The sequence below is a fragment of the Pediculus humanus genome, genomic scaffold (genome assembly GCF_000006295.1).
Source record: "Pediculus humanus corporis 1103172108313 genomic scaffold, whole genome shotgun sequence".
Lineage (NCBI taxonomy): Eukaryota > Metazoa > Arthropoda > Insecta > Psocodea > Pediculidae > Pediculus > Pediculus humanus.
Window position 1 is genome coordinate 99,356 of NW_002987882.1, and position 24,533 is coordinate 123,888.

The 24,533-nt window shown below is 29.1% G+C and overlaps 4 protein-coding genes across 4 annotated transcripts in view; 2 read left to right on the plus strand and 2 right to left on the minus strand.

Annotated features, from left to right (window-relative positions):
- Positions 1–1,382: 1,382 nt before the first annotated feature.
- On the plus strand, positions 1,383–1,622 carry Phum_PHUM590040 (uncharacterized protein; the record flags this gene model as incomplete). Its single annotated transcript, XM_002432482.1, has 1 exon — positions 1,383–1,622. One exon carries the CDS (start codon positions 1,383–1,385, stop codon positions 1,620–1,622), a length of 240 nt encoding a protein of 79 aa, XP_002432527.1.
- A 1,797-nt stretch (positions 1,623–3,419) lies between these two features.
- Phum_PHUM590050 (uncharacterized protein) lies at positions 3,420–5,782 on the minus strand (the record flags this gene model as incomplete). The annotated part of the gene is made up of 3 exons (XM_002432483.1): positions 3,420–4,277; positions 4,369–4,609; positions 4,719–5,782. The coding sequence occupies 3 exons, from the start codon at positions 5,780–5,782 to the stop codon at positions 3,420–3,422; spliced, it is 2,163 nt and encodes a 720-aa protein (XP_002432528.1).
- A 535-nt stretch (positions 5,783–6,317) lies between these two features.
- On the plus strand, positions 6,318–7,425 carry Phum_PHUM590060 (HIV-1 Rev-binding protein, putative; the record flags this gene model as incomplete). Its single annotated transcript, XM_002432484.1, has 2 exons — positions 6,318–6,863; positions 6,946–7,425. 2 exons carry the CDS (start codon positions 6,318–6,320, stop codon positions 7,423–7,425), a joined length of 1,026 nt encoding a protein of 341 aa, XP_002432529.1.
- Positions 7,426–8,300: 875 nt separating this feature from the next.
- The window catches only part of Phum_PHUM590070 (UDP-GalNAc:polypeptide N-acetylgalactosaminyltransferase, putative), a gene marked incomplete at both ends in the record, with an annotated part of 35,178 nt that continues 18,945 nt past the window's right edge, over positions 8,301–24,533 (minus strand). The window contains 9 exons of the mRNA XM_002432485.1: positions 8,301–8,459; positions 8,547–8,663; positions 8,750–8,960; positions 9,044–9,263; positions 9,354–9,633; positions 9,902–10,023; positions 10,163–10,228; positions 10,308–10,474; positions 11,995–12,353. Of these exons, the coding sequence (XP_002432530.1) occupies positions 8,301–8,459; positions 8,547–8,663; positions 8,750–8,960; positions 9,044–9,263; positions 9,354–9,633; positions 9,902–10,023; positions 10,163–10,228; positions 10,308–10,474; positions 11,995–12,353 (1,701 nt within the window). The remainder of the gene's footprint in view (positions 8,460–8,546; positions 8,664–8,749; positions 8,961–9,043; positions 9,264–9,353; positions 9,634–9,901; positions 10,024–10,162; positions 10,229–10,307; positions 10,475–11,994; positions 12,354–24,533) is intronic.

Genomic DNA, 24,533 nt, shown 5'->3' on the forward strand with positions numbered 1-24,533 from the left:
TTTTTTACTAAAAACGGTAACAAGAAAACAAAAAACCGAACCGTTTAATTTATATAACCTTTTTTCCTTTTTTAAAGACAGGTGCTATTTTTAACACCCGATTTAAAAGAATCGTTATGGAATGTAACAACGTCACACCTTCTTTCTCCTTCATCTTTTAACCATTTTTCTTCTTTAAATTGTAACGAACTTAATGATAATAATAATAATAATAATAATAATAATAATAATTTTCAGGCACGATAACAGTGCGAAGTTTTGTGCTTCGAACAATCCCAGCCGACAAATCGGATATCATCCCAAGGTATAATTCTGGAGAAATGGTTTGAATTGAAGTGTGTTGGACCACACCAGACAGGGAAAGAAGGGGAGGAAGAAGAATTAGGATGAGAGGGGAGTAAAGGCAGGAAGGATTCCGATGGGAGCCATGACACACATTCGGAAAATGATGTGGAAACGATCCACAGCATCTCTTCGAAGGCACCATCGAGGATTTCGGCTAAAGGTTCAAACAACAGGTAAACCAACTTCAAAAGCACAACATGAAACCTGTCGCGTTAATAATAATAATAATAATAATAGAAAATTTTCTCACAATTTTTTTTTAATAAAACGTTTTCTCGTTTTATTTATAAAAAAAAATTTTTTTTTTTTTTACTCGTCCTCACCGGTAACTTTTGCCAACAGCATCCGTAACGAAAAATGACGTCAACAAAAAGGGAGAGGAGGAAGAAAGGGGGGAAGGGGGAGAAAGAGGAAGAGAGGAATAGGAAGAGCAAAGGCGTCAAAAACCTTAAATCATGTATGGGATTAAATGAAATAAAAAAAAAAAAACCCACGACATAAAAAAAAAAAAATAAAAAATAAACTTTTTTTTTTTTTTGATGTTTTCGTCGTTTTCCTCGTCGTCGTCGTCGACGTCGACGTCGCTGACGTAATACATTTTATTTTTACTTTTTTTTTTTTTCGTAAAAAAATTCATTCCCAGGCCTCCTAAATTTTTTTTTTTTCATTTTAATTTATACGATTTAATATAAGGGGAGGGGGAAGAGGGGGGGGAATTTGAAAATTGTAGGAGGTTTTGCGTCGTTAAAACATTTTCAAAAATTAAATAATAATAATAATAATAATAATATTTATTTTTCGAGGAAAAAAAAAATCGTGAATAATAATATTTTTATTTTTATATACACATTTTATTTTATTTACTTTTTTTATTTATATATATATTATACAAATATATATATATTTGAGATAATCGATTGATAATAATAATAATAATAATAATTACGTATACGCGGAATAAATCAAAAAAAATTTGAAGTGTGTCACATTAAATTTATAAGTTTTTCCCTTTTTGTTTCGCGAAAAAAGAAAAAAATATGATGAATTCTATTGATGCAAAAAAATTATTTACAATTATATTGGATCGTTCGATCGTCGGAGGATTGTTGGGTTGTTCTTTAGCATTTTGCGATTGTTTGGTACAATATTGTCAAAAAAATGATAAAAAATATTCGGCGAAATTCGTACAGAAAATGAGTAAAACGGTTGCCAAAGGAGGAACCGTTGGAATGATATGCGGTTCAATTGTTGGATTGATAATAGCAATGGTATCATAAACGATTTATTTATTTATGTAAAAAAAATAAAAATAAAAACGATATTTAATAAATAAATAAAAAATTATTATTATTATTATTTTTTTTCACCCCTTCCCGTAATCGGCCATTTTGATAAGAAAGTTTTCGTCCTAAACCCCTTAAAAAAATTTAATTTAAAAATTAATTAAAAAAAGGAGGGAAGACGGGGGATGGGAGGGGGGGAGGGAAATTTCCAAAAGACGGCGAGATGATAATAATGATAATATATAAAAAAACAAATAAAATACGGGCGACACCGTGGGAATAATAAAAAGATTTTTAATATAAATAATAAGCCGACGAATTACATTTAAATAACCCGATAATCAGTCAATTGATAATTTATTGATAACAAAGATAATTATAGGAAATGGTTTTTTTTTAAGTTACAACCCCCTTAATTTTTTATAAAGGGTAGTTTTCCTTTAGCGGTCTTTTATTAATGAGACCGGTTAACGAGTAGTCACGATAATGAGATAAACTAAGCATCCCTTATCTCGATGCCTTGTCATCATCGTATGAATACCGCAGGTGCCTTAATTGATGCCTTCTGGTTAAGGAAAAAAAATTTTTTTTGGAAAAATGTTTCTTTCAAAAGATTTTATCGATTATTGTAAATGGGAGAAGGATGGGGGATGGGTGCGTGTGTGCGTGTGCGTAATAAATTGGATGGTAAGGTAGTATCGTATGACGCCATTTTAAAAAAAAATCGGTGTGTGTATCCCTACGAAAACCGGAAGTGTTTCCTCTCGTTTTCATACCTCACAGCCATTCTTATTTCGGGATTCATATTTAATTTAATTTAATTAATGTAATTAACTTACTTATTCCTGTTGATTTTTTCTTTTTCTCCCTCCAGGTAAAAAACAAAATCTTATCATTTCCACGCTTTTTCCTTTACTTTTCTTTTACTCCTGTCAAAAAATTTTTCCAAAATCCTCATTTCAAATATCACACGGGATCCAGAAAAAAATTTTCAATAAATTCTAAAAAAAAAAAAAAAACCTTCAATTTATTGATTAATTATTTATTTATTTATTATATAAATTCCGACTAAATGATAATAATAATAATAGTTATAATTATTTATTAATCGTTTTTATGAGAATTCGATTGATTTCATGTAACGTTCTTTTTTTTCTTTTTTTTTTTTCTCCTTGAATTTTTCAAATTTTCACGAGTAACAACTAAAACTTAATAATTACAATAATAATAATAATAATAATAATAATAATAATAAATAAAAACAATACCACGTGTTTCCTAAAATAAAAAATAAAAATAAAAAGATCCACTGTAAACGGGTAGATCTACCGGTTCCCATAAATAATTTACTGAAGAGAAAAAGAGAGAGAGAGAGAGAAAAGAAACATTTGTTACTACCTGTCATTTCATTATAAATAAAATACATATAATAATAATAATAATAATAATACTAATGAGAGGGCTAAATAACGTATTAATGAGTTCATTTTCGGTTATTAAAATTTACTATAATAAACTTTAGTTTAAATTTAAATCAATAAAAAAAAAAAAATCCGGGATTTTATTATTATTATTATTATGAAATAAGGAATTGATTTCCGATCTAACGAGATTGGATTTTAAATAGGGCGATTTAAATTTTTTTTTTTCCCCTCCGAGTGTTGAAAAAATTCACTTTGGTCAACGAATTTAAAATCAGGAATGATTTGCGACTTTTGTTTATAAAAAAAAAAAAAAAACTTTAGGAAAATATATTGGGGAGACGACGAGGAAAAATGATTGATTGATAAATTATCGTCCGACTTGATAACCCGGATAAAGCGTGAGAAGAATTTTATCCAAATTTTCATTAACGTTCGGTACTTTTTCATATTCGGTTTTACAAAGAGGACAAATGTTACCCATGACCTTTTTAGCATTTTGAAAACAAGAAAGGCAAAAATTATGCTTGCAAATCGTCGTGACGGGTTTGTGAGTCAAATCTTGACAGCAAACGCATTCGAATGCGTTTTTCAATTCTTCTAAATATTTGACTTTTCCTTCTTTTAAATATTCATTGACTTCGTCCCATTTATTTTTATTCAAATCGTCATTTTCAACTAATTTTAATAATTCTTCTCCTAATTTGAATTCTTCTACTTTTTTACGTTTTTTGGAAACGTGACCGTTGCCATCGCCGCCATCACCGCCGCCGCTGTCGTCGTCATCGTCGTTGTCGTTATTTTTTCTCTTGGCTTTTTCCCCGTAATTTTCCGGATAAATAACATCTTCCAATCCGTGGGCTTGAATGTGTTTTTTACCCTCTGGAGTCCATGGAGCCGGTGTCAAATCGTCTCTTCGAAGTAAAAATTGCCAAACTTTAAAACCGGATTTTCCCGTTTTGGGAAAATATTTAACGATTTTATATAAACCATCGTAGCGAAAACCTTCCACGGGTGCGTATTCAGATTTTTCTTTGTAACTTCGAACAACTCTGACAGGTTTACCCGCTTTCCAATCCGTCGATTCAGAACCTTCTTTATCGTTGATACTGGCATTACAATTTTTTGCCAGAGCCAAATTCATCCTAGTCAATTCTTGATCGCAACTTTGACTTGATACACGTTTGTTATTGCTTAAATCTCTACCACCCGAGCCTGTATATAAAACCTGAATAAAAATGATTAACCACCATTACAATCGATAAGTACTTAATAAATTATGTATATTTTGGGGCGATTTAAGGAATTAAACTACAAACCTCGTCTCCGTCATCTTTATCATCCTCGTAGCCTCCAGCTAAAACAATACTAAAAGCACCCACATCTTTTCTACCCGCGATACCAGCAACGTGAGGTCTATGCACACCAGATTCAGAAACTTGTATTCGATATCTCCAAGTTGTTCCCACTTCTACACCAGGTATTGACCCAAAATGTGTAGCTGGAACTATTGTATTAACCGTTGTTCTTCCAGCTGTAGCCATCCCTCTTCCCCAATCCCTTTAAACAAAATAACCAATACATAACCAATTTTATCTCCCAATAAGTGCCTTTTTTTAATAAAAATAAAATAAAAGACGAATTGATTTGTAGTAATAATTAACAATACCTTTTGCTTTTAGATTTGTCAGCCGTGAATCCTCTTTTCGTTTTTACAGTTTGACCATCTTCGACGATAATGTTTTCATTTTTACATGAATTACAATACCAATCGTCATCTTCTGGGACTTGTTTCAGGGGTGGCTTGAGACAATATATGTGAAAACCATATTGACATTCATCGCAAACTATTGTTTTTTCCGGATCATTTCTATCTCCACAAACAGAACATCCACAATCTTTGCAGCGAAGATTTTTATTTTTTTTACATGTGTCACAAAAAATGGGTTTTGCACCCACGTCAAAATTTTTATCTCTTTCTGATATTTTAATATGACTTCTTATTGAATAATTATAATTTTCAAAAGGATTCAAGACAATTTTTATATTTTCTTTTTTTTTGTTTTTCCCCAATATTAAATGACCACTTAATGTCAATTGTTTCTTTTTATCAATTTCTTTTATGTAAAAATCATACCACTTGCCCCAAGCCTGCAGTTGTTTTGAATTATAATTTAAATGTATGATTTGACCGATTTCAAGCGAGTTAAAATCAACTGGATGTATAGATCTGGGCCTGAATTCTTCAAGCCTTAAATCTTTTGTTATTTCATTATCTTCATCTTTATACTGAATTCTATATATTGAAATAGGTGTGACTACAGTGTTTTCATCTAAATTTTCATTATTTCCCGCTTGATAAATTTCAATTATTTCTCCTTCGAACCATGATCCATCATTTTCTTGGCATTCAATATACTCCCCAACATTATAATATTCACTTAAATTATTTTCAACAATTGTTGTTTTCTTTTTAACTATTTGTTGCTTTTCAACTTTTTTTTCAACAATAGGTTCTTTAAGTTCAATAAGTTGCACTACATATCCATCTTTGATATTATATTTGTAAATTGGTGTACTATCTTCTAAAACTTTACCACTGTAAAATAATTTTTGTTTAGATTTATTTATTTTAAGTTGGGTTTCAATAAGTTCTTTCAATTCACTAATTGATTGTTTTTTAGATATTTCAATCGGTCTTATTTCTTTTCCCGTAGAAATTTTTATGAACATTTTAGAAATTTAATTTCTGGAAATAATAAATAAATAATTTTTACTATACATTTGAACAAATTAAATTATAGAAAAATTAAATTATTGGAAAAAAAAACATTGTAAATTTGATTATAAGAAAAAGATACCTGTTTTCGATGAATAAAGTAATTGATTACTGTCAAACTGTAAATTTAAAACACTTAAAAAACTACGTTTAATAAATAAAAATGTAATATACAAAATAACAAAGCTCTCATTTACGCGGGAATACCTTCGTACACTCTTAATGAAAGCAATATTTTAAATTTTGCTCTGGTTCACGAGTACTTTTGCGGAAATTTAATTTACAATCGTATCACGTTAATATTATTTTTAATATAATATTACTTAACAATAATCAAAAGAAGGAGAGGTTATAATAATATTTTGTGTATTAATTTTTTATTTTTATTTATCGACCAAAAAGTTAATTTTCGGAATCGATCGGAAAAAAACGTTTAATCCACGTGTTTGGTTACAAAAACCTATTTATTTGCTTAAATAGAATAAAACAATGTCGAACAATGAGGATGAGGAAGAAAAAAGACCAAAAGTTGTTGAAAACGCATGGTCTCTCAAAGTACCAGAATTTAAAAAAGAGGATAATCCTCATAGATTATTAGAAGAAAGTTCGTTTGCAACTTTATTTCCTAAATATAGAGAACCTTATTTGCGTCAATATTGGCCACAAATTCAAAAAGTTCTTAACGAATATGGGATTAAGGGTGAACTAGACGTTATAGAGGGTAGTATGAAAGTGAAAACGACAAGGAAAACATGGGATCCATATATAATAATTAAAGCAAGGGACATGATTAAATTATTGTCTAGAAGTGTACCTTTCGAACAAGCAATCAGAGTTTTAGAAGATGACATTTTTTGTGACATAATTAAAATAGGTTCTTTAGTTCGAAATAGAGAAAAATTTATTAAAAGAAGACAAAGAATTATAGGACCTGGAGGATGTACTTTAAAATCAATTGAATTATTAACTAATTGTTATGTTTTGGTACAAGGGCAAACAGTTGCTGCATTGGGACCTTACAAAGGCTTAATGGAGGTAAGATTCAAATCCTTTTGATACTTATTATCATGTGTATAATTTACTTAATGAATTTTTTTTTTTTTTTGATTTCAAACAGGTCAGATCAATTGTTGAAAAAACAATGTTCAACATGCATCCAATTTATAAGATAAAAGAATTAATGATAAAGAGGGAATTGGCTAAAGATCCGATATTAAAAAATGAAAATTGGGAAAGATTTTTACCAAAATTTAAAAACAAACACTTGCCCAAAAAGAAGAAACCCAAGAACAAAAAGGAAAAGAAACCATACACTCCATTCCCACCACCACAAACTGAAAGTAAAATAGATAAACAATTAGAATCTGGTGAATATTTCATGACGGAAGCTCAAAAACAACAAAAGAGAAAAAGAGAAATTAACGAAAGGCACGAAGAAGCCAAAAAGAGACGAGAAGAAAAAAGAAAATTACCTTTTATACCACCAGAAGAAGATAAACCTAAACCTGTTAAACAAAAACCTGATGATGAATTTAATGTTGATGAATTTAAACAAAAAATTAAAAACAGTCTTAAAAATAAAAAAGTTAAAAGATAACATTCGAATACGTAAATAAAATATCATCATGTGAATTTTCTCATTCGATTAAAATTTCAATAAATAAATTTATTTAAATAAAATAATACAATAATTATGTAAATTATGTAAAATTTTATTTAAAATCTTATTATCCATCCACATTTTCACTCCTGTGTGATTATATTCTAATGATGATGATGAGAAATTTGCACAAGTTATCACATTCGCCTTTATCGAATATTTAAAAAAAATATTTTTCAATATGGAAGGAAGGCAAAACCGAATTGTGTGTTTGTAACGAATAAAAAATTTAAACAAACATAAAAAATAACTATTTTATTTATTTATTTATTTATTTTGAATTTTCATATTAAAAATGGAATCATACAGTTAAATCTTACTTAAATCACTATTTAATTATTCGTGCAAAATAATAATAATAAACTATCATCACATTTTGATTGCTTTTTTTTTGTTTTGAGTCACACGTTTTTTTTTTTATTAAACTGGCAGTCGTAATCAGTCACAAATCCAACGGAAATAATAATAATAATAATAAAATTTTTTTTTTTATACCTAAAATTATTACCTTTTTGTCAATTTAATACTGTAAAAAAAAAAATTCACGATTTCACGTTGTTCGCGTTCAAATACGTTCGTCGTTTCCTTAAATTTAGGCCATTTTTTTTTCTTTTTTTTTTATTCCTTTCATTGCTATACATATATATAATTAATGACTAGCATTATCGAAATGTCAATTTTACACAGAGAGAGAGAGAGAGACAGAGAGAAAGACAGAAAGTAAGAAAGAGAGAGAGAGTGTGTGAAAATAATATTTACATATTACGCGCCTATTCAATTTCAAATCCCTAAATTTTCCTTTAATATCGATCCTATGATATTCCAGGTTTTATAAAATTCCACTGTTGCGTTGGTGATCTCGAATCGCATTTTTCAACAATTAGGCCTCGAGTGGTTGCATCTCTGCTGTCCAAACACAAACTATACGTTTCGTGTTTAACGAGTCCGCCATTATTAACGAGCCGCCATTTCTATCAAAAGAAAATTTATAAAGAAATGCTTAACTTATATTTTGTACTAAATTAAATTTTTTTATTAGGTTTTACATCCAACACTACCTGATTGTCGGCATCTTCGCAAAGACGCATGAGAACAAGTGCGCCAGGTACGTAATTAGGTATTGTCAAACACAAATCGTGGTGTTTGATGTAACTATCATCTTCCATTCCCCATTCCTAAAACAAATTTTTTTTTTAAAATTATTTTCTCGTTAATAAAAAAGAGAAAGAAAGAAAGAAAGAAAGAAAAAAATTTGACTGACTTGATTTCCTCCGGTATCGTGACAAACGTACAATCCGACTGTTTGTTCTATGGAATGACCCAAAGTATCCAAACACAGTTGACGTTGTCTTATAGAACCGAATGCGGGTGACGTGGAATGAGGTATCGACAATTCCGGATAAACGTTTTCCAAATACCATTTGAATGATTTGCAATGAAGTTTTCTCTTAAGTTCGAGTCTATCGTCGATGCTGCCACGTTAAAAAAAAAAAAAAATTAATTAAAAACAGCCCCCCAAACAATCCGTGACATACGGAGAGAGTTCAGTACATACTTTCCAAAAGGTATGCTTTTGGCAAGAGGCACGGCAGCATAATAATATTTTTTATAATCGTCCATCCAAACTTCGGCTGCACGCCTCGTGTTACGAGCGAAAACATTTCCAGAACCTCCCGGAAAAGTGTAGGGATGCCTTTTTCTAAAAACGTGACCCACTCTCGAACATGGAATGATTTCTAAACTTCCACCGCACTGCCAAACTCTAAACGATATTTCTGAAAATTTTTAAAGTTTCCCTTATTTTCGTCTTACTCCAAACCGAGAGAGGGAGAGAGTGTAAGCTTTTCCGACCTATGATATCATACCTAAATTTTCACCTCCCCAAACATCCATTTGCATATCGTATTTTCCTAATGTATCAAAATACAAACGATCTATGACGAACAAACCGCCGGCTATCATGGGGGTTTTTATCGCTCTCGTGGGATCCTGTTGTCTCCTCAACCTTTGATCCAGAGTCAGGTATTCCCATTTGAATACCAAATTCCAATCGAAACCTCCTCTCAAATCCGCGGATGCTCCGATGTATTGAAACGTGTCCATGCTTATGACGTCAATTATGGGACACACGACTCTCGTTTTATCCTGTAGGAAAACAAAAAAAAAAGGGGGGGATGGTAAATTCGAGGAGGTGATGAAACAAAATGATTCGAATCACAACGTGGAGAAATTTTCGTCATAATAATGATAATAATGATGACGAAATTCCAGGTTATACATTTTTTTTTTTTAATTTTACGGACACGTTCGTGAGAGAAGACGATTCGTCTCCCCCCCCTCCTCCCCACTTTCGGTCAGTTTGATAATTTTTTTTTTAAAATGTCGATCGATATTTTTTTCATTAAATTATTACCTCGACCACTCGTTCCAGTAACGGTTCCAGCCAATTAACATTACATTCGACGTGAGAATCTAAAAACGTTAAAATCGGAGCCGTCGCCAAATCGGCTCCTCTTACTCTGCTCCTCATCAAACCTGAAACGCAAAAAAAAAAAAAAAAAATTGTCATTTCCTTTCTTTTTACACGACTACAACAACAACCCATAATAATAATAATAATTGAGAGCTGGAAATTATTTTTTCCAGTATTAAAAAAAAAAAAGTATTCACTCACCTTCTCTTTTTTCATTTCTAACAAGTTTAATTTTTTGAATTTTAGCTAATTCTTCTCCATCGGATGCTGGAACGAGATTTAAAAAAAAAAATTTTAACAAACCACGTATGACGTCATAACGGTGACGTATTAATATTTAACTTACGATTGTCGGAAAAATCATCGACCAATATGATTTCTTTAATTAAATGTTCCGGACTCCTGTTCATAACCGACACGATGGTTCTTAACAATGTTGATCTGGCTTCGTTGTGAAAAGTTATTATGACGCTCGTCGGCGGAAGATCCGTACGCCATTTTTTTCTTTTGCAACTGGAAAACGGATGAAAAAAAAAAAAAAAATTATTTCTCCAGAAAAATTTCGAACGAATTTTTGTCTCGAATGAGAAAATTTATTTTTTGCTCTTAAATTCGTGTTTCCAGCGTCGCCGCCATAATTTTTTTTCTCCAGTAATTTATTTATTACCTTAAAACCGAAACCTCACCTTGACCTCAAAAAAAAATGGAGAGAAAGGAGGGGAAGGGAGGGAGGGGAAAATTTTTCCCCTTCATTCTTCTTCCGCAAAAATTTTTGATTTTGATATTTGCTACTAAAAAATTGACAGGATTTTTAACCGTAGAGGTCAAAAGTCAAGGTAAACAATTAACATTTTACATGTAAATATATTTACTCTTAATTTCTTCTGCTTTTTCTTCTTTTTCTTATTCGAGGTTTTTCGAAATTACTTTTCCATATTTAAAAAAAAAAGGACGATAAATTAAAATTTCTGAAGTTTTTTTTTACGCGGCGAAAGTCGTCGTCTTGTTTATGACGTTCGATTCGGTTTTTTAAACGCCGCCATCTTTATTATTATTATTATTATTATTATTATTATTATTATTATTATTATTATTATTATTATCGCAAGTAAATGTTTTAAATAAATTAAATTTACGACGGCATGGCGTGATATCGCGTTCGCCAAAAAATGACGCGGAAAATTTTTTTTTTTTTAACATTTTCCAAATTTAAATACGAAAATAAAATTCGCGACGTGGGATTAGTTTAGTCTGGTTTAGTTTTTTTTTTTTTTTTTTCGTACGCCGCGTAATTTAAAAATGGAAAAAAAATGGAAAAAAAAAAAATTTTCTCACGATTCAAACGTTTGAAAAAATAAATAAGTAAATAAATAAATAAAAAATTCTCCAGTAATGATTTATTAAAAAAAAAAAAAAAAAAAAAATTTTCATTCCAGCAGCACGTATGTCACGTCTCTGTGAAAATTTTTCCCTCTCTCTCTCTCTCTCTCTCTCTTTTTTTCCATTTCGACTAAATCGATTTTATTTTAAATTAAAAAGAGACTCACTTAATTTCGATGAACGTCGACTTTCCAATTTTTTTTTTTTTTTTTATTTATAAAATGTAAGAAATTATTATTATTAAATTTTTCGACGTTTGTGTGTGTGTGCGCGGCGGCGGTTGTTGCGACGACGATGGGAAGGAAGAGAATAAATAAAAGGGGCGGATTGAAAATTAAAAAAAATTTTTTTTTTCAGGTTTTATAAATATTTTGTTAATTGCTGACCTTTGCTGCACACACACAAACTCGCACAATAATAATAATAATAATTATTTTGAATATTTTAAAATAGAAAGCTTGCGTTTTTCAACGAAATGAATTTCTACGTTCCTGATGGGGGGAGAAGGGGGAGGGTGGGAGAATTGGAGGAGGAGGAACCACTCTTTCTCTGACCGCAAACACGTTCGCATACCAACAAGAACAACAACAACAACAAAAATTCAGACTGAGGGAGAATTTTTCATGCATGTGTGTACTCATATAGATACTCACGCTTGACCTCTGGTATCTGGTATCTCACGATTACTCGGTAGCGAATCGCTTGCAGCCTGATTGAATTTGTTCTTAAAATAAGGATCCTCTCCTTCTTTCAACGCATTTCCTCTTATGTACGATTTCTCGTCGAAATAAAGCCAAGCTTGACGATTGTCGTAATTGATCACGTTTCCGGAATTGCTTTTCGCATAATTCGATTCTCCCAAAACGAAAATCTCTTGATTACCGTACGAATTACTCTTGTAATTATCCGTATTGCTATTGAATGATGATCCCAACCCGCTCCCCGTTTTCCCCCCGTTTTCTTCTATCAAAACGTCGGCATTTTTCAATCTGAGCGCTTTGTTTTCCTGTTGCTGTAACAAAAAAAAAGAAATTATTTCTCCAAAAATGAAAAAATTCGATCGTAATACGATGGATTACGATTATGACCTTTGACATCGATTTTTCTTTAAAAAAATTTAAAAGGTCGTCATCATTATTATTATTATTTATTTATTTGACTGAAAACTCACGGATAACAAGAAATTTCGAACTGGAATCCATAAAAAACCGGGTTAATATCGGGTCAAAATGGACACCGTAAATCGGGTTTATTTTTGGTAAACCGCAAAACAAACGACCGGATGGGGGGTTATAAGTTACGAAAATTTTTAATTTTGTGTTGGTACAAAAAAAAAAAAAAACATAAACATAAACATATTTACGAGTGTTGTGATGTCATTACAAAATGGCGGCGACGACACATTACCAAACACAAAACATGCGTTTTTAAGAAATCGAATCGTCGTTTGTTTTTCATTTTTTTTTTTTTTAAATAAACGCCAAATCGTACCTGATTTTTCATCGTCTACCTAACGTCAAACCTAACACAAACTTAAAAAGAACCAAACAACGCATTAATGGTATCGACGTGAAACTATCATTTTGTCGGACTCAACAAACACAAACAAAACAAAGTGAAAATAAATTGTTATTAATGATTTACCCGCGATCGGTAAAAACGAGCCTAAAAAAAAACCTTTCTAGATAATTATCTGTTGTATTTTATCATACGGGTGTTGTTGTTGTTGTTGTTATCAAAAGCAGAAGAAAAAAAAAAAAATGTCGAAACATGATGAAAGAAAAATTTAAAAAAATCATCCGGCATTAATGAGAAAAAAAAACCGGTTACAGCAAAAGTGGATTTTATTTATTTAAAAAAAAAAATCCCTTATAAATAATAATAATAATGAAAATAATAATAATGATAATAATAATAATAATAAATTAAAAAAATTAAAATAAAATTTTCATTCCTTTTTTTTTTTTATTATTACGAAAAACGATTCTCCAGGAATATTCACGGGTAAACGGGTGTGTAAGTAATTTAAATTCCCTTTGCTCTCTCATCCTTCAGGAAAATTTAAACAATCAAAAAATTATTTTTCACGTTTCCGACATTTTCCTTTTTTTTCGGTGGAAAACGAATTAAAACGTTTAATCAAAAAATAAAATAAAATAAAATAATTAATTTTTCTTTTTTTTTTTAAATTTAAATCCCCAAAGCGAACGAACGAGAAAAAAGAAAAAAAGATCCGCGTCCTGGATAAATTATCCCTTGTTGGATAAAAATCATAAAAAATAATTTTCTTTTCATTACTCTCGCGCGCGCACCCCCCACCACCACCCCCTTGACAACATCACCATCATTCCTATAAATTATTTAACGCGTTCCCATAATAATAATAATAATCATTTTGAATTTTTTTTTTTAACCGGGGATAAACCGGATATACTTTTTTTTTTTTAAATATTTTTCATCATTTACTACGAACGTCCGCTTATTATATTTCCTTCCCCTTCCCCTTTTCCCCTCCTCTCCCCACACACAATTAACGTTTTTTTTTCTTTTTTCATTTTCATGTTTGCGAACCAAATAAGGGAGAGAATGACGAGAAAATTCGACGTCGTGACACAAACACATTTTTTTTTTTTTTAATAATAAATAAAACGCGTTCAATATCATTATTATTATTATTACTATTATTATTATTTTTATTATTTCGTACATATATATAAAATCCACCTTCTATTTTTTTTTTTTTAATAATAAAAATTTCAAAGCACAAAAAAATCTCGTGACTTTCATTATTGAAAGAGAGAGAGAGAGAAAGAGAGAGAGAGAGAGAAAGAGAGAGAGAAAGAGAGAGAGAAAAACGAACGAGTACCGGTACTTTTTACGTCATAAATTTTGCTTTCTCTTCTCTTACTCAAATTAAAAATCAATTTTTATGTGATTTTTCGATTAAAAACATTTTTTTTTGTAGTTTAAAAGCTTTTAAAAACAATTACAGCGTAATAGTACTTTTTTTTTTTTTTTTTTGTAATTACGTTTATTCGTTTATATATATTTTCCTCCCTCTAACCCCTACCTTTCCCTCTTTCGAATGATAATGATAACAACGACGGTTAAATCGAAATACACTACCGATTCCTATTTTCACGTCTAAAATTATTTTTTTTTTTACGGTGAACCTTTGAGGGAAGGGGGTAATCAATCCTTAACGATCGGAAAAAATCAATCAATCGGGTAGAGGTCAAAGGGTAAAATTAAAAAAAGTAATAAATCATTTTTTATATAAGTATTAATCGATTCGATTAATAATAATAAAAAAAAATTTCCTTATTTTAAATAATTCTCATTACGATTCCCAAGTTTTTCGTCTTTTCGCAATCGTTTAAATTTTTTTTTTTTATAAACGGTTTTCCGGGTGATATTAAATAACAATAATCTGACTCACTCAGAAACAAACAAACAAACAAACAACCGTAAAAACAATCAAGATAAAAACAAATAAAACACGATATCAATTCGTTAGTGATACCTTTTTTTTTTTAATTAAAAGCGCTCGTTTACTCGTCTGTCATCGTTTGTCGTCAATCAATCAATCACAACAAATGAAAAAAAAAAAATCTGTATGTTTACCTTACGAAGGAAAAGCTTTTACCCTCCCTTCCACCACCACCACCACCACCGGAGATTTTAATTATTAATTGTGAGTGACAAACTGATGGGAGGCAGACATTAGGATTTTACCTAATTTTATAATAAATCTCATATTTCCGAACGTAAAAACAATTTCTCTCTCTTTCTCTCTCTCTATCTCTGTCTTTCTTTACAAAAAATTCCTTTTCGTTACGGTTATTTGATTTAATTGAAAAGTAAAAAAAAAAAAAAAAAAAAAAAGAAAAAAACAAACAAACCAAAGCCTCCTGGCAATAGAAAAAAAAAATAAAAATTTTTTCCGCCGAACACGACAAGTTTTTCGACACTTTAATTACAGGAAATAATTTTACGCGTTAATGAATAATTTTTAGCGATTGTTTTTATTTTATAAAATATGTATTTCAGGTACTGGAAGTGATAATAATAATAATAATAATAATAATAATAATTTTCAAAGAATTTAATAGAAGAAATTGTTTTGTAACGTCTCACATTCTTCAAAAAGTTATCGAGTAGAAACCTGGAATGAATGCTGGAAAACTTTCACAAGAACATAAGCGATTAAAAGTGAAATAGTAATAATAATAATAATAATGATGATGAAGAAAATTCTTTGAGAGGTTTTTCTTCGAAAAGTCGGAGGAAAATTGTTTTTGAGATTTTCAATTAAAACGATCGCATCGATGATTTTGCTAAAACGAAAACGAGATTTTTGCTGCTGTTGTTGTTGTCCTTGCTGTTTTAGTCAGCACTAACAAAACGAAAAATCTCGGGGGGGGGGGAGAGAGAGAGAGAGAGAGGAGAGAGATTTTAATTCAGTTATTGTGTTTTTTTTATATTTGAAATAATAATAATAATAATAGTAGTAATAAAAGCTAAAAAGGTTATATATAAGCTAATGCGACATAAATTTAAAATCAAATGGATGAAGAAGAATAAAAGTAAAAAAGGAGGAAGAAGAGGAAGGGGAAGAGAGGAAAAGCAGAAGAAAACTAGGAAAACATAGCGGGCGTTTAAACGCAATTTTCCATTACGATTTTTTTTAAAATTATACAGTGGAAGAAGAAAATATTTTTTAAAAAAGTTAAAAATAAATTTCAAAAGCTCGCCTCTATGAGAATTTCCTTTCCTTTCCTTTTTTTTTTTTTTTTTTAAATTTTTACAACGTTTGCACGCAAAAACAAAAACAAACAGAAAATAAATAATTATCGGTTGTTGCGATTGTTGTTGTTGTTGTTGTTGTTATTCAATTGATAACCGATCATTAAAAACCTCCCAACTCTGCATTTCAACGAAGAGAAAGCAACAAAAAAAAAAAAAAAATAGAAAAAAAAAAAACTAGATTTTCCTGACTAGACCGGAAATTTTTTCTTTTTCCACGCAAACAAACAAACAAACAACAAACGTGGCATCAGTTAAATTTATTTAAAAAAAAAAAAAAATTCACACGCAAAATTTAATCATTTTTAAAGACCTTATTTAAAAAAACAATTCTTTCATTCATTCATACCTAAACCTGATTTTTCGTTTTTGAAAATAAATTCGAGTACTTTACGATTTCGATAATGATTAATATCAATCGATGCAGGTACCATTAACCACGTGATTAACTTTTTTTTTTCAAAACTAAATTTAGATACCAAGAAAAAAAAAGAAAAAAAACAGGTACGGTATTTTTTTATTTTTTAAGAAAACATTAAACGTCGCGTTGATAAGAAACGTGTCGTTGTGTTATTTGGAAAAACAAATCCTTATCGATAACGATAAGGACAGAGAGGGAAGGAGAAAAAGAAAGAGAGAGAGAAAAAACTTTCTTTATACATCGCGTTTACGTTTCCCTTTTTCTCGTAATGGGTTGGTTATGGGTTTGTGTGCATGTGCGCGTGCCCCGCGTCCTTTAATTGTGTTACACGTCTTACTACCATCACTACCACCCCCACCACCACTAGCAGACGGATCTTAATTTAAATTATGACTAACCGGACGCCCTTCAACAAAAAATAAAAACGAAATAATGAGTCAAACCTACCGAAAAAAGAGCTCCTTTTTTTTCTAATAAATAAAAGTTTAAACGGGTCAGTCGCGGATTCAAGGTTTCATTTTTACATAATTTTCATCGAATTGTGATTAACGTCCGATCATTATTATTATTATTATTATTATTATTATTATTATTATTATCACTATTAATCCGTTAGAAATTGCAAAAAAAAAATTTAAATCACGAGGGATTGCAAAGGGTGAAAGGGCCGTGAGGTCGTACCTTAATAATAAAATCGTTTCGTAATCTACGTCTAGTCGTAATTGAATTTAAATAAATAAAATAAATCGTTATAATCGTCTACTAAAACCTTCCTTGATTTAAATTTAAAAAAAACAAAATGGCGGCCAACGACGATGGCGACCCTAAAACAACGAGTTAAATAGATTGTGACGAACGACAAAGAAACTCTCGTGAGAAAATCTCTAACGAGAATTTTTTTTTTTTTTTAATAACGTTAAAATTAATTCGTCTTGAATGCCACATACATACTACATTCCATTTTTTCGCATAAATAATAATAATAATAATAATAATAATAATAATAATAATAATAATAATAATAATAAAGCTCGAATTCATAACATAAAAAAACGTTTGATATTTACCCACCACCACCACCTATAAACGATTCGCATAAATAAAGTGTTACTTCATCATCATCATCATCATCATGATTATTATTATTATTATTATCATTTCGAACAACAACCCACGTTTAGCCCAGATTTGAAATTATTTGAAAATAAGAAAGAATGAAAAGTTTATAAAACAACAAATTAGGCAATGGAAAATTAATAATAATAACAAATCGATACGAATCATTTTGAAAAAAAAAAAAATTTTCCGTAAAAGGAAAATCTAAAGGAAAATCTAAATTTAAATTTAAATTATTACAACAGCTTTTTTTCCTTTTCTTTTTTTTTCTTTTTAAACCCAATTACGGGCATTAAAACGCCCGTAAAAATGATGATGATGATAATAATGATAATGATAATAATAAAAATTAAATTTTTGTTAAAAACGTCTCTCGTATGCGCGCCATTTTTATCATTGATTTTTTTCTTTCTTTTTTCTTCTTTTTCAATTTCAGTTTTTCATTCTTTCTTTAAATCGATTGTTGTTATTATTATTATCATTAGTATTAGTATTAGTATTAGTATTATTATCATTATCATTGCAACGATTTGCATCAAGACAAAAACGAAATAAAAAAAAAATAATAATACGTTTCGACTGTAATTTACACCCTTTTTGAAAAATACAAATTTTTTTTCTTTTCCGAAACGGTGGTAATTACGGACTCCAGAACTAATTTTTCTTTTTTTAATGATGATAATGTTGATAATGATAATGATTCTGATGATGATGATGATGATGATGATAATAATGATGATGATAATGATAATAGCGAAATTGCAATTTACAAATCGGTTTCGGTTAATGAATTTTTTTTTTTTTTCGAGGGAGTCTAAACAAAAAATGATGACGTTCGTTTGGAAATTTTTTTTTTTTTTTTTTTTAAAAACCGTAACGTGTCATCAGACAATAAAAAATTATCATTATTATTATTATTAAAGAAAAAAATAATAATAATAAAATCAATAATATTAATAACGAATTCGAATCGGAAAATTTATTTATTCTTTCCATCGAATTAAAAAAAAAAAAATTCAATTATCGAAATTTTTTTATTATCAATTTACTCGTTTCGTCGCTGCTACGACGACATCAGCAATAATAATAATAATAATAATAATAATAATAATAATAATAATAATAATAATAATAATAATAATAATAATAATAATAATAATAATAATAATAATAATAATAATAATAATAATAATAATAATAATAATAATAATAATAATAATAATAATAATAATAATAATAATAATAATAATAATAATAATAATAATAATAATAATAATAATAATAATAATAATAATAATAATAATAATAATAATAATAATAATAATAATAATAATAATAATAATAATAATAATAATAATAATAATAATAATAATTACTTTACGGTCGATAAAATTTTATTTTTTCCCGGTACGGCCACCAAACGCTTACGTGCCCGACAACTCTCACGATTTATTAAAAAAAAAAAAGAAAAAAACGCGCGTTTTCTCTTAATCGACATTAATTTTTTCCTTTTTCTCCAGAATTTTTTTTCTTTCTTCTCCAGACGAGTATCCCGATTTGAGTTTAAATATTTTTTATTTATACCCGTTAAAAAATTTTTTGTAATATCGAAAACCCCATTTTTTTTTTTTTTTTGTTTTTTATTCTTTTGTAATTTTAAATTAAAAAATAAAAAAGGTTTTCGAAAAAGGTTTTCGACGACTCTCCCTTCACCCCCTCTCCTCATCTCTTTTTTAGAATTATTAATTTATTATTATCATTATCTATGCGACCTTTTCAACATACTTTAAAATTAAACGAAAATTTAATAAAGAGAAATTTTGCCGCATGAAAAAAAAAAAAAAAATTTACGACAGCGAAATAAAATTTATATAAAACTCAAAAAATTATTACGGAGAAGGGGAAGGAGAGAGAAGGTTGGGGAGGTAGAAAAGAAAAGAAAAAAGGAAAACTTTAATGCGGTTAAACATTAAAATAAACGGAAACCTGGTAAAAAAAAAAAAAAAACAATAAAAAAAAAACCGATGAGAAATGATGATGATGATGGTGGTGATGGCGGTGGAAAACTGGAGAATGCAGATACTTAAAAAAAGATTCCCTGGATTTTTTTTTTCTTCCTTCTTCTTTTTCTCAGACAAATAAAAATCGACGTAAGCAGACGAAACAATAATAATAATAATAATAATAATAATGAAAATTGTGGTAATAATACAGTCGGTTTAAATTTTTTTTATTGCATTCGCAATTTCGCAACGGTAAAAAAAAAAAATAAATAAATAAGTAAACATGGGAATTCCGCTGGAGATTTCGTATCTGGAGAAAAAAAAAAAAATTTCACGAAATGATAATTAAGTAATTAAATTAAAACGACCTCAAATTTTTTTTTTTTTAATCACATTTTTAAATATTAATAATAATAATAATAATAAAGTATTTCACATTTCTCTCTTTCTCTCTCTGAACGTTCCAGTTTTTATCTCATTTTCATCCAACCGAGTCCTTCCTTATTATATGAGAGTGAGAAAAAGAAAATAAAACAAAATTCCAGCGAAATTAAACACAAAAACAATAGAAAAATTTATTATTATTATTATTAGAGAAAATTAATTCAAAAAAAAAAAAAAACGAAAAACAAAACAAATATTAACATAAATATAAAAAAAGTGGCCATTTTCGTACAGGTACGTTACGTCATCAATTCAAACAAATAAAATCGAATTTTTTCGTAAATTTAAATCCCGAAACGTCATCACAAAAGGGGAATAAAGAGGGGAAAAACGGGAAACGGGGGTTCTTCCCCAATTTTTTTCTTGTGCGGGTACCCAAAAAAATTAAAAATTTGAGAAAAAAAAAAAATATTTTCAAGACGTATTAAATCGAAAATGTCCGATTTCTTTTTTTTTAAAACAATTTTATCGGGGAAGGGGGAGGTATCCCGCCGCCATGTTACCACCTTCGCCACTGATTCGTGACATCTCATATAAAAATTTCAATTTTTTCCTTAATAAAAGCAGTCATTTCGGGGTCAACAATTTCAATTCGAATCAATTCGATGGGTTATTTTTTGTTACAATCATCAATATCATCATTATCATCATTATTATTATTATTATTACTTATTCGTCTCGTTTTTTATGAACGCACAAAAAAAAAATTTATTTCCTTATTTTTTTATTTTTAAATTTATGTAAAGGAATGAAATAATCCCTTTTGAATGGTTTTAAATTTCCCGCCGTCAATTATTTTATTTTATTTTTTTATTTCGAGAGTTTTCAAAAAAAAAAAAAAATTAAATAAAAAAAAAACCGCGGGAAAATAATAATAATAATAATAATAATAATAATAATAATAAATTTCTAAAAAAAAAAAAAAAAATTAAAATTAATTCCACGGATTTTTTCAAGCGTCTACAAACGATTGTTAAGAATTTTTTTTCAGGTGGTTAAATTAATTTTTATAAAAAAAAAAAAAAAAAAAAACTTGACACGAGTATTTTTTTTTAATGAAAATTACAAATAATAATGATAAAGATGTTGATAGTGATAATAATGATGATGATGATGATGATGATGATGATAACTTATAAAATTTTACGTGAAACTTTTTTATATTTTTTTTAGAAAAATAAAATCGTCACTTTCCCTTTTTTTTTTTTTTTTTAAAACTATGCAATTATTTAAATTTTTTTGAAAAACATTTAAAAAACAACTTTTACACTAAAAAAAAAAAAAAGAGATGGAAAAGATCGATAGATAAAAAGAGAGAGAGAGAAATAGCCCCTACAACTTGCATAAAAGTGAATGTTATTTAGGTTATTACAGGCACACACTTTATCACGGTCAACTTTATGTCTTCTCCAAAGAGAAGAATACGAGCGTTAATAATTTGTCAGAAATATGGAAAAGTATTGGCGCGGTCGTGACAGTGGAGGTCGTGATGGTGACGGTGGTGACGGTGGTGGTGGTGCGGGGTTACGCAGTATAACGTTCATATGTAAAACAGTGAGCAAATGTACCGATTATTATATCATTATTAAATTCAATTACGTAAAACGTGACGAATTTAAAAACCGTGGAAATCATTCGCGTTTTCCTTGAGCTTCTTTTAAATAGTGAAAGTAAATCCTGGAATGAATACAACCGCACAACAACAACCACAATATAATAATAATAATAATAATAAATTTTTTTGTCTAATCCTTTAAAATTCATTTCATTCGAAAAAATTTTTTTAATAATATTTATTTTTTTCCGGCCGAATAAAATTTTCGAAAATGGAGTGATGGTGGTGGTGGTGGGGGAGGGGAAAGGGGGAAATGAGGGAAAAAGTATTTACGTCACATTTTGTTTTCGTTCGTAAAATTTTTGGCACTAAAATGTTTTTTACGTAATTTAAAAATGAAAAAAAAAATGAAAACGAAGTCTTCCCACCCTCAAAAAAAAAAAAAAAAAAAATTAATTCGTATACGCAACTAATTCAAATTTATTTAAATTCATTCAATTCCCTTCCACCCGCCCCTTACCCTCCCCCAACCCCCCAAACTCTCCCCGTAAAAAAAAAAAAAAAAACGTCAAAACCTGACACGTCAATTATGTATGTATTTATTTTTTATTTTTTTTTTTTTCGCGTTATTATTCAACCGTGCGGAAGATTTTTTCATTCTACCGGAAATGCAAAAAAAAAAAATAAAAACCGCCTCGAAAATTCCTCCCTTCCTCTTCCCCTTCCCTCCCGAAACGTTAATATATTTTTTTTTTTTTTGTTAAAAAATTCACGAGCTCGTTAAACGACACGACAAAGTTGAGATGATGACAAAACGTCCGGTTATCAAAACCGGAAATAAACGTTAGAAAAATTTTTCTTTTTCGTGATTTGATCCTCCTTCGGGGGGGGGGGGAAATTCCACCGCGAAAATTTTTTTTTTTTAAATTAGCACGAACGCCGCCGTCATCATCATCATCGTCCTCAAATAATAATAAAACAATCACGTCGTACGTGTTAAAAGTTACGCAACATTCAATTAACAATAAATTTCTTTTTCGTTTGTAACACGCCATAACATGCGTTTTTTTTTTTTTAACATTGAAAATTTTTATTAATGACACGCGCGCGTAACAATCTGTTTAAACAAAAAAAAAAAAACGACATTGAAAAAAAAATATTACGCGCGTTTTCCGATTTTCTTTCACCTATCGATTAATTAATTTAAAATTAATTTCAATTTTTTTTTTTAGAACGAAATTTCATGAACGTTATTTCAAAATCTTGCAAAAAAACTTAGGTTTTAGCTTACGACATTTATTTGAAAAAATTTTTTCCCGCCAAAAATTAAAAAAAAAAAAAAAATATTATCATTTATTAAATTACAAATCTCATCGGAAAAATCTAGAAAGTTTAATTATAAATAAAAAAAAAAAAAAAAAATTTGGTTCGTCGTCGTCGTTGACGCCATTTTAACTTCTCATAGTTAATCGAAACGATCATCTACTTCCGGAAAAACGATTTTTTTCCGGTTTCATTTTATTTCCGGTTTTTTACGTATCGTTTTACTTCTCGTGTCTCGAAAGAAAAAAAAAAATTTTTTTTTTCTTTTCTCCGTATAAAAACACACTTGTTACTTTTCACACGTGAAACCAAATAATAATAATAATAATAATAATAAATCGAACCTTTCGACTGTTTTATTATTATTATTATCATGTTAGGAAAACACTTAAATTATTCATTCGAACAAGAAAATAAAAATAAAATAAAATCGATTTCAAAAAAAAAAAAAAAAAAGAAAATCGTTTCGTTTATCGTCATCGTCCACGGGGGGGACAGGGAGGGGCGGTCCTCACAGTCATTCCGTTAGGGGTCATTGCGTGATTTTTACCCGGAAGGAATAAAACCGAAGGGAGGGGGAGTAAACATTTCTACCTTTTTAAATTTATTTAATATCCGGACGCGGGTAAAAAAAAAAAAAATTTAATTTTCGTTTTCCTTCATTTATTTTTTTTTCCTCACCAACGGCGACATTTATTTTATTAAGTCACGTGTCAATAAAATATTTCGGACGAAGATTCGAGACACGACAATTTTCTTCTCCTCCCCCCTCCCCTCTCCTCCCCTCGCGCCAAATTATCATTTCCATTTTGTAAAATTTCAAGCCTTGAGGACTCTCTTTTGATTTATACCGTAATAAGTAATTTTCGATGCGATATCACACGCGTTTTTTTTTCTTTTTTTTCTAATTCCACGTTATTTTTCGATTTATCTAAATATCGAATCAATCGAATCGATCAAATCGTACCCGAAAAAAGAAAAAAGAAAAAAAATTGATTATTTTTTCGACGTTGTTCTTTGCAAACGTAAACAACCCACGTTTTTATTTAATCAGGGTCAAGGCTCACGTTTTTTTTTTTTTGTTTGTTTGTTCGTTTGTTTGTAAGTTTATATTTAATTCTTTGACATTTGTTGTTATTATCATTATTATTATTCTTAACGTGTCATAATGATTTTTATAAATCCTAGTAAAACCACTTTGTTTTACTTTTTTTTCTTTCTTTCTTTCTTTCTCTTTCACACCTGTAAAACTCATTATTATTATTATGTTATTACGAGTTGATAATGACAAATAAAAATTTGATTTTGAAAATTGTTTGTCATTGTCTAGAAAAAAAAGAGACTGAATCACGTAAAACATAAAACTTTTTATTAATAATAATGATGATGATAATGATAATAAACGTACCACGTTAGTTTTTTTTTTTTTTTGCTCGAATCAGTTCGTCATCATCGGTTTTAATTTCGTCGTAAACAAACGAGAGACGTGGCAGTAGTGGTAGTAGTAGTAGAGAAGACGTTAAA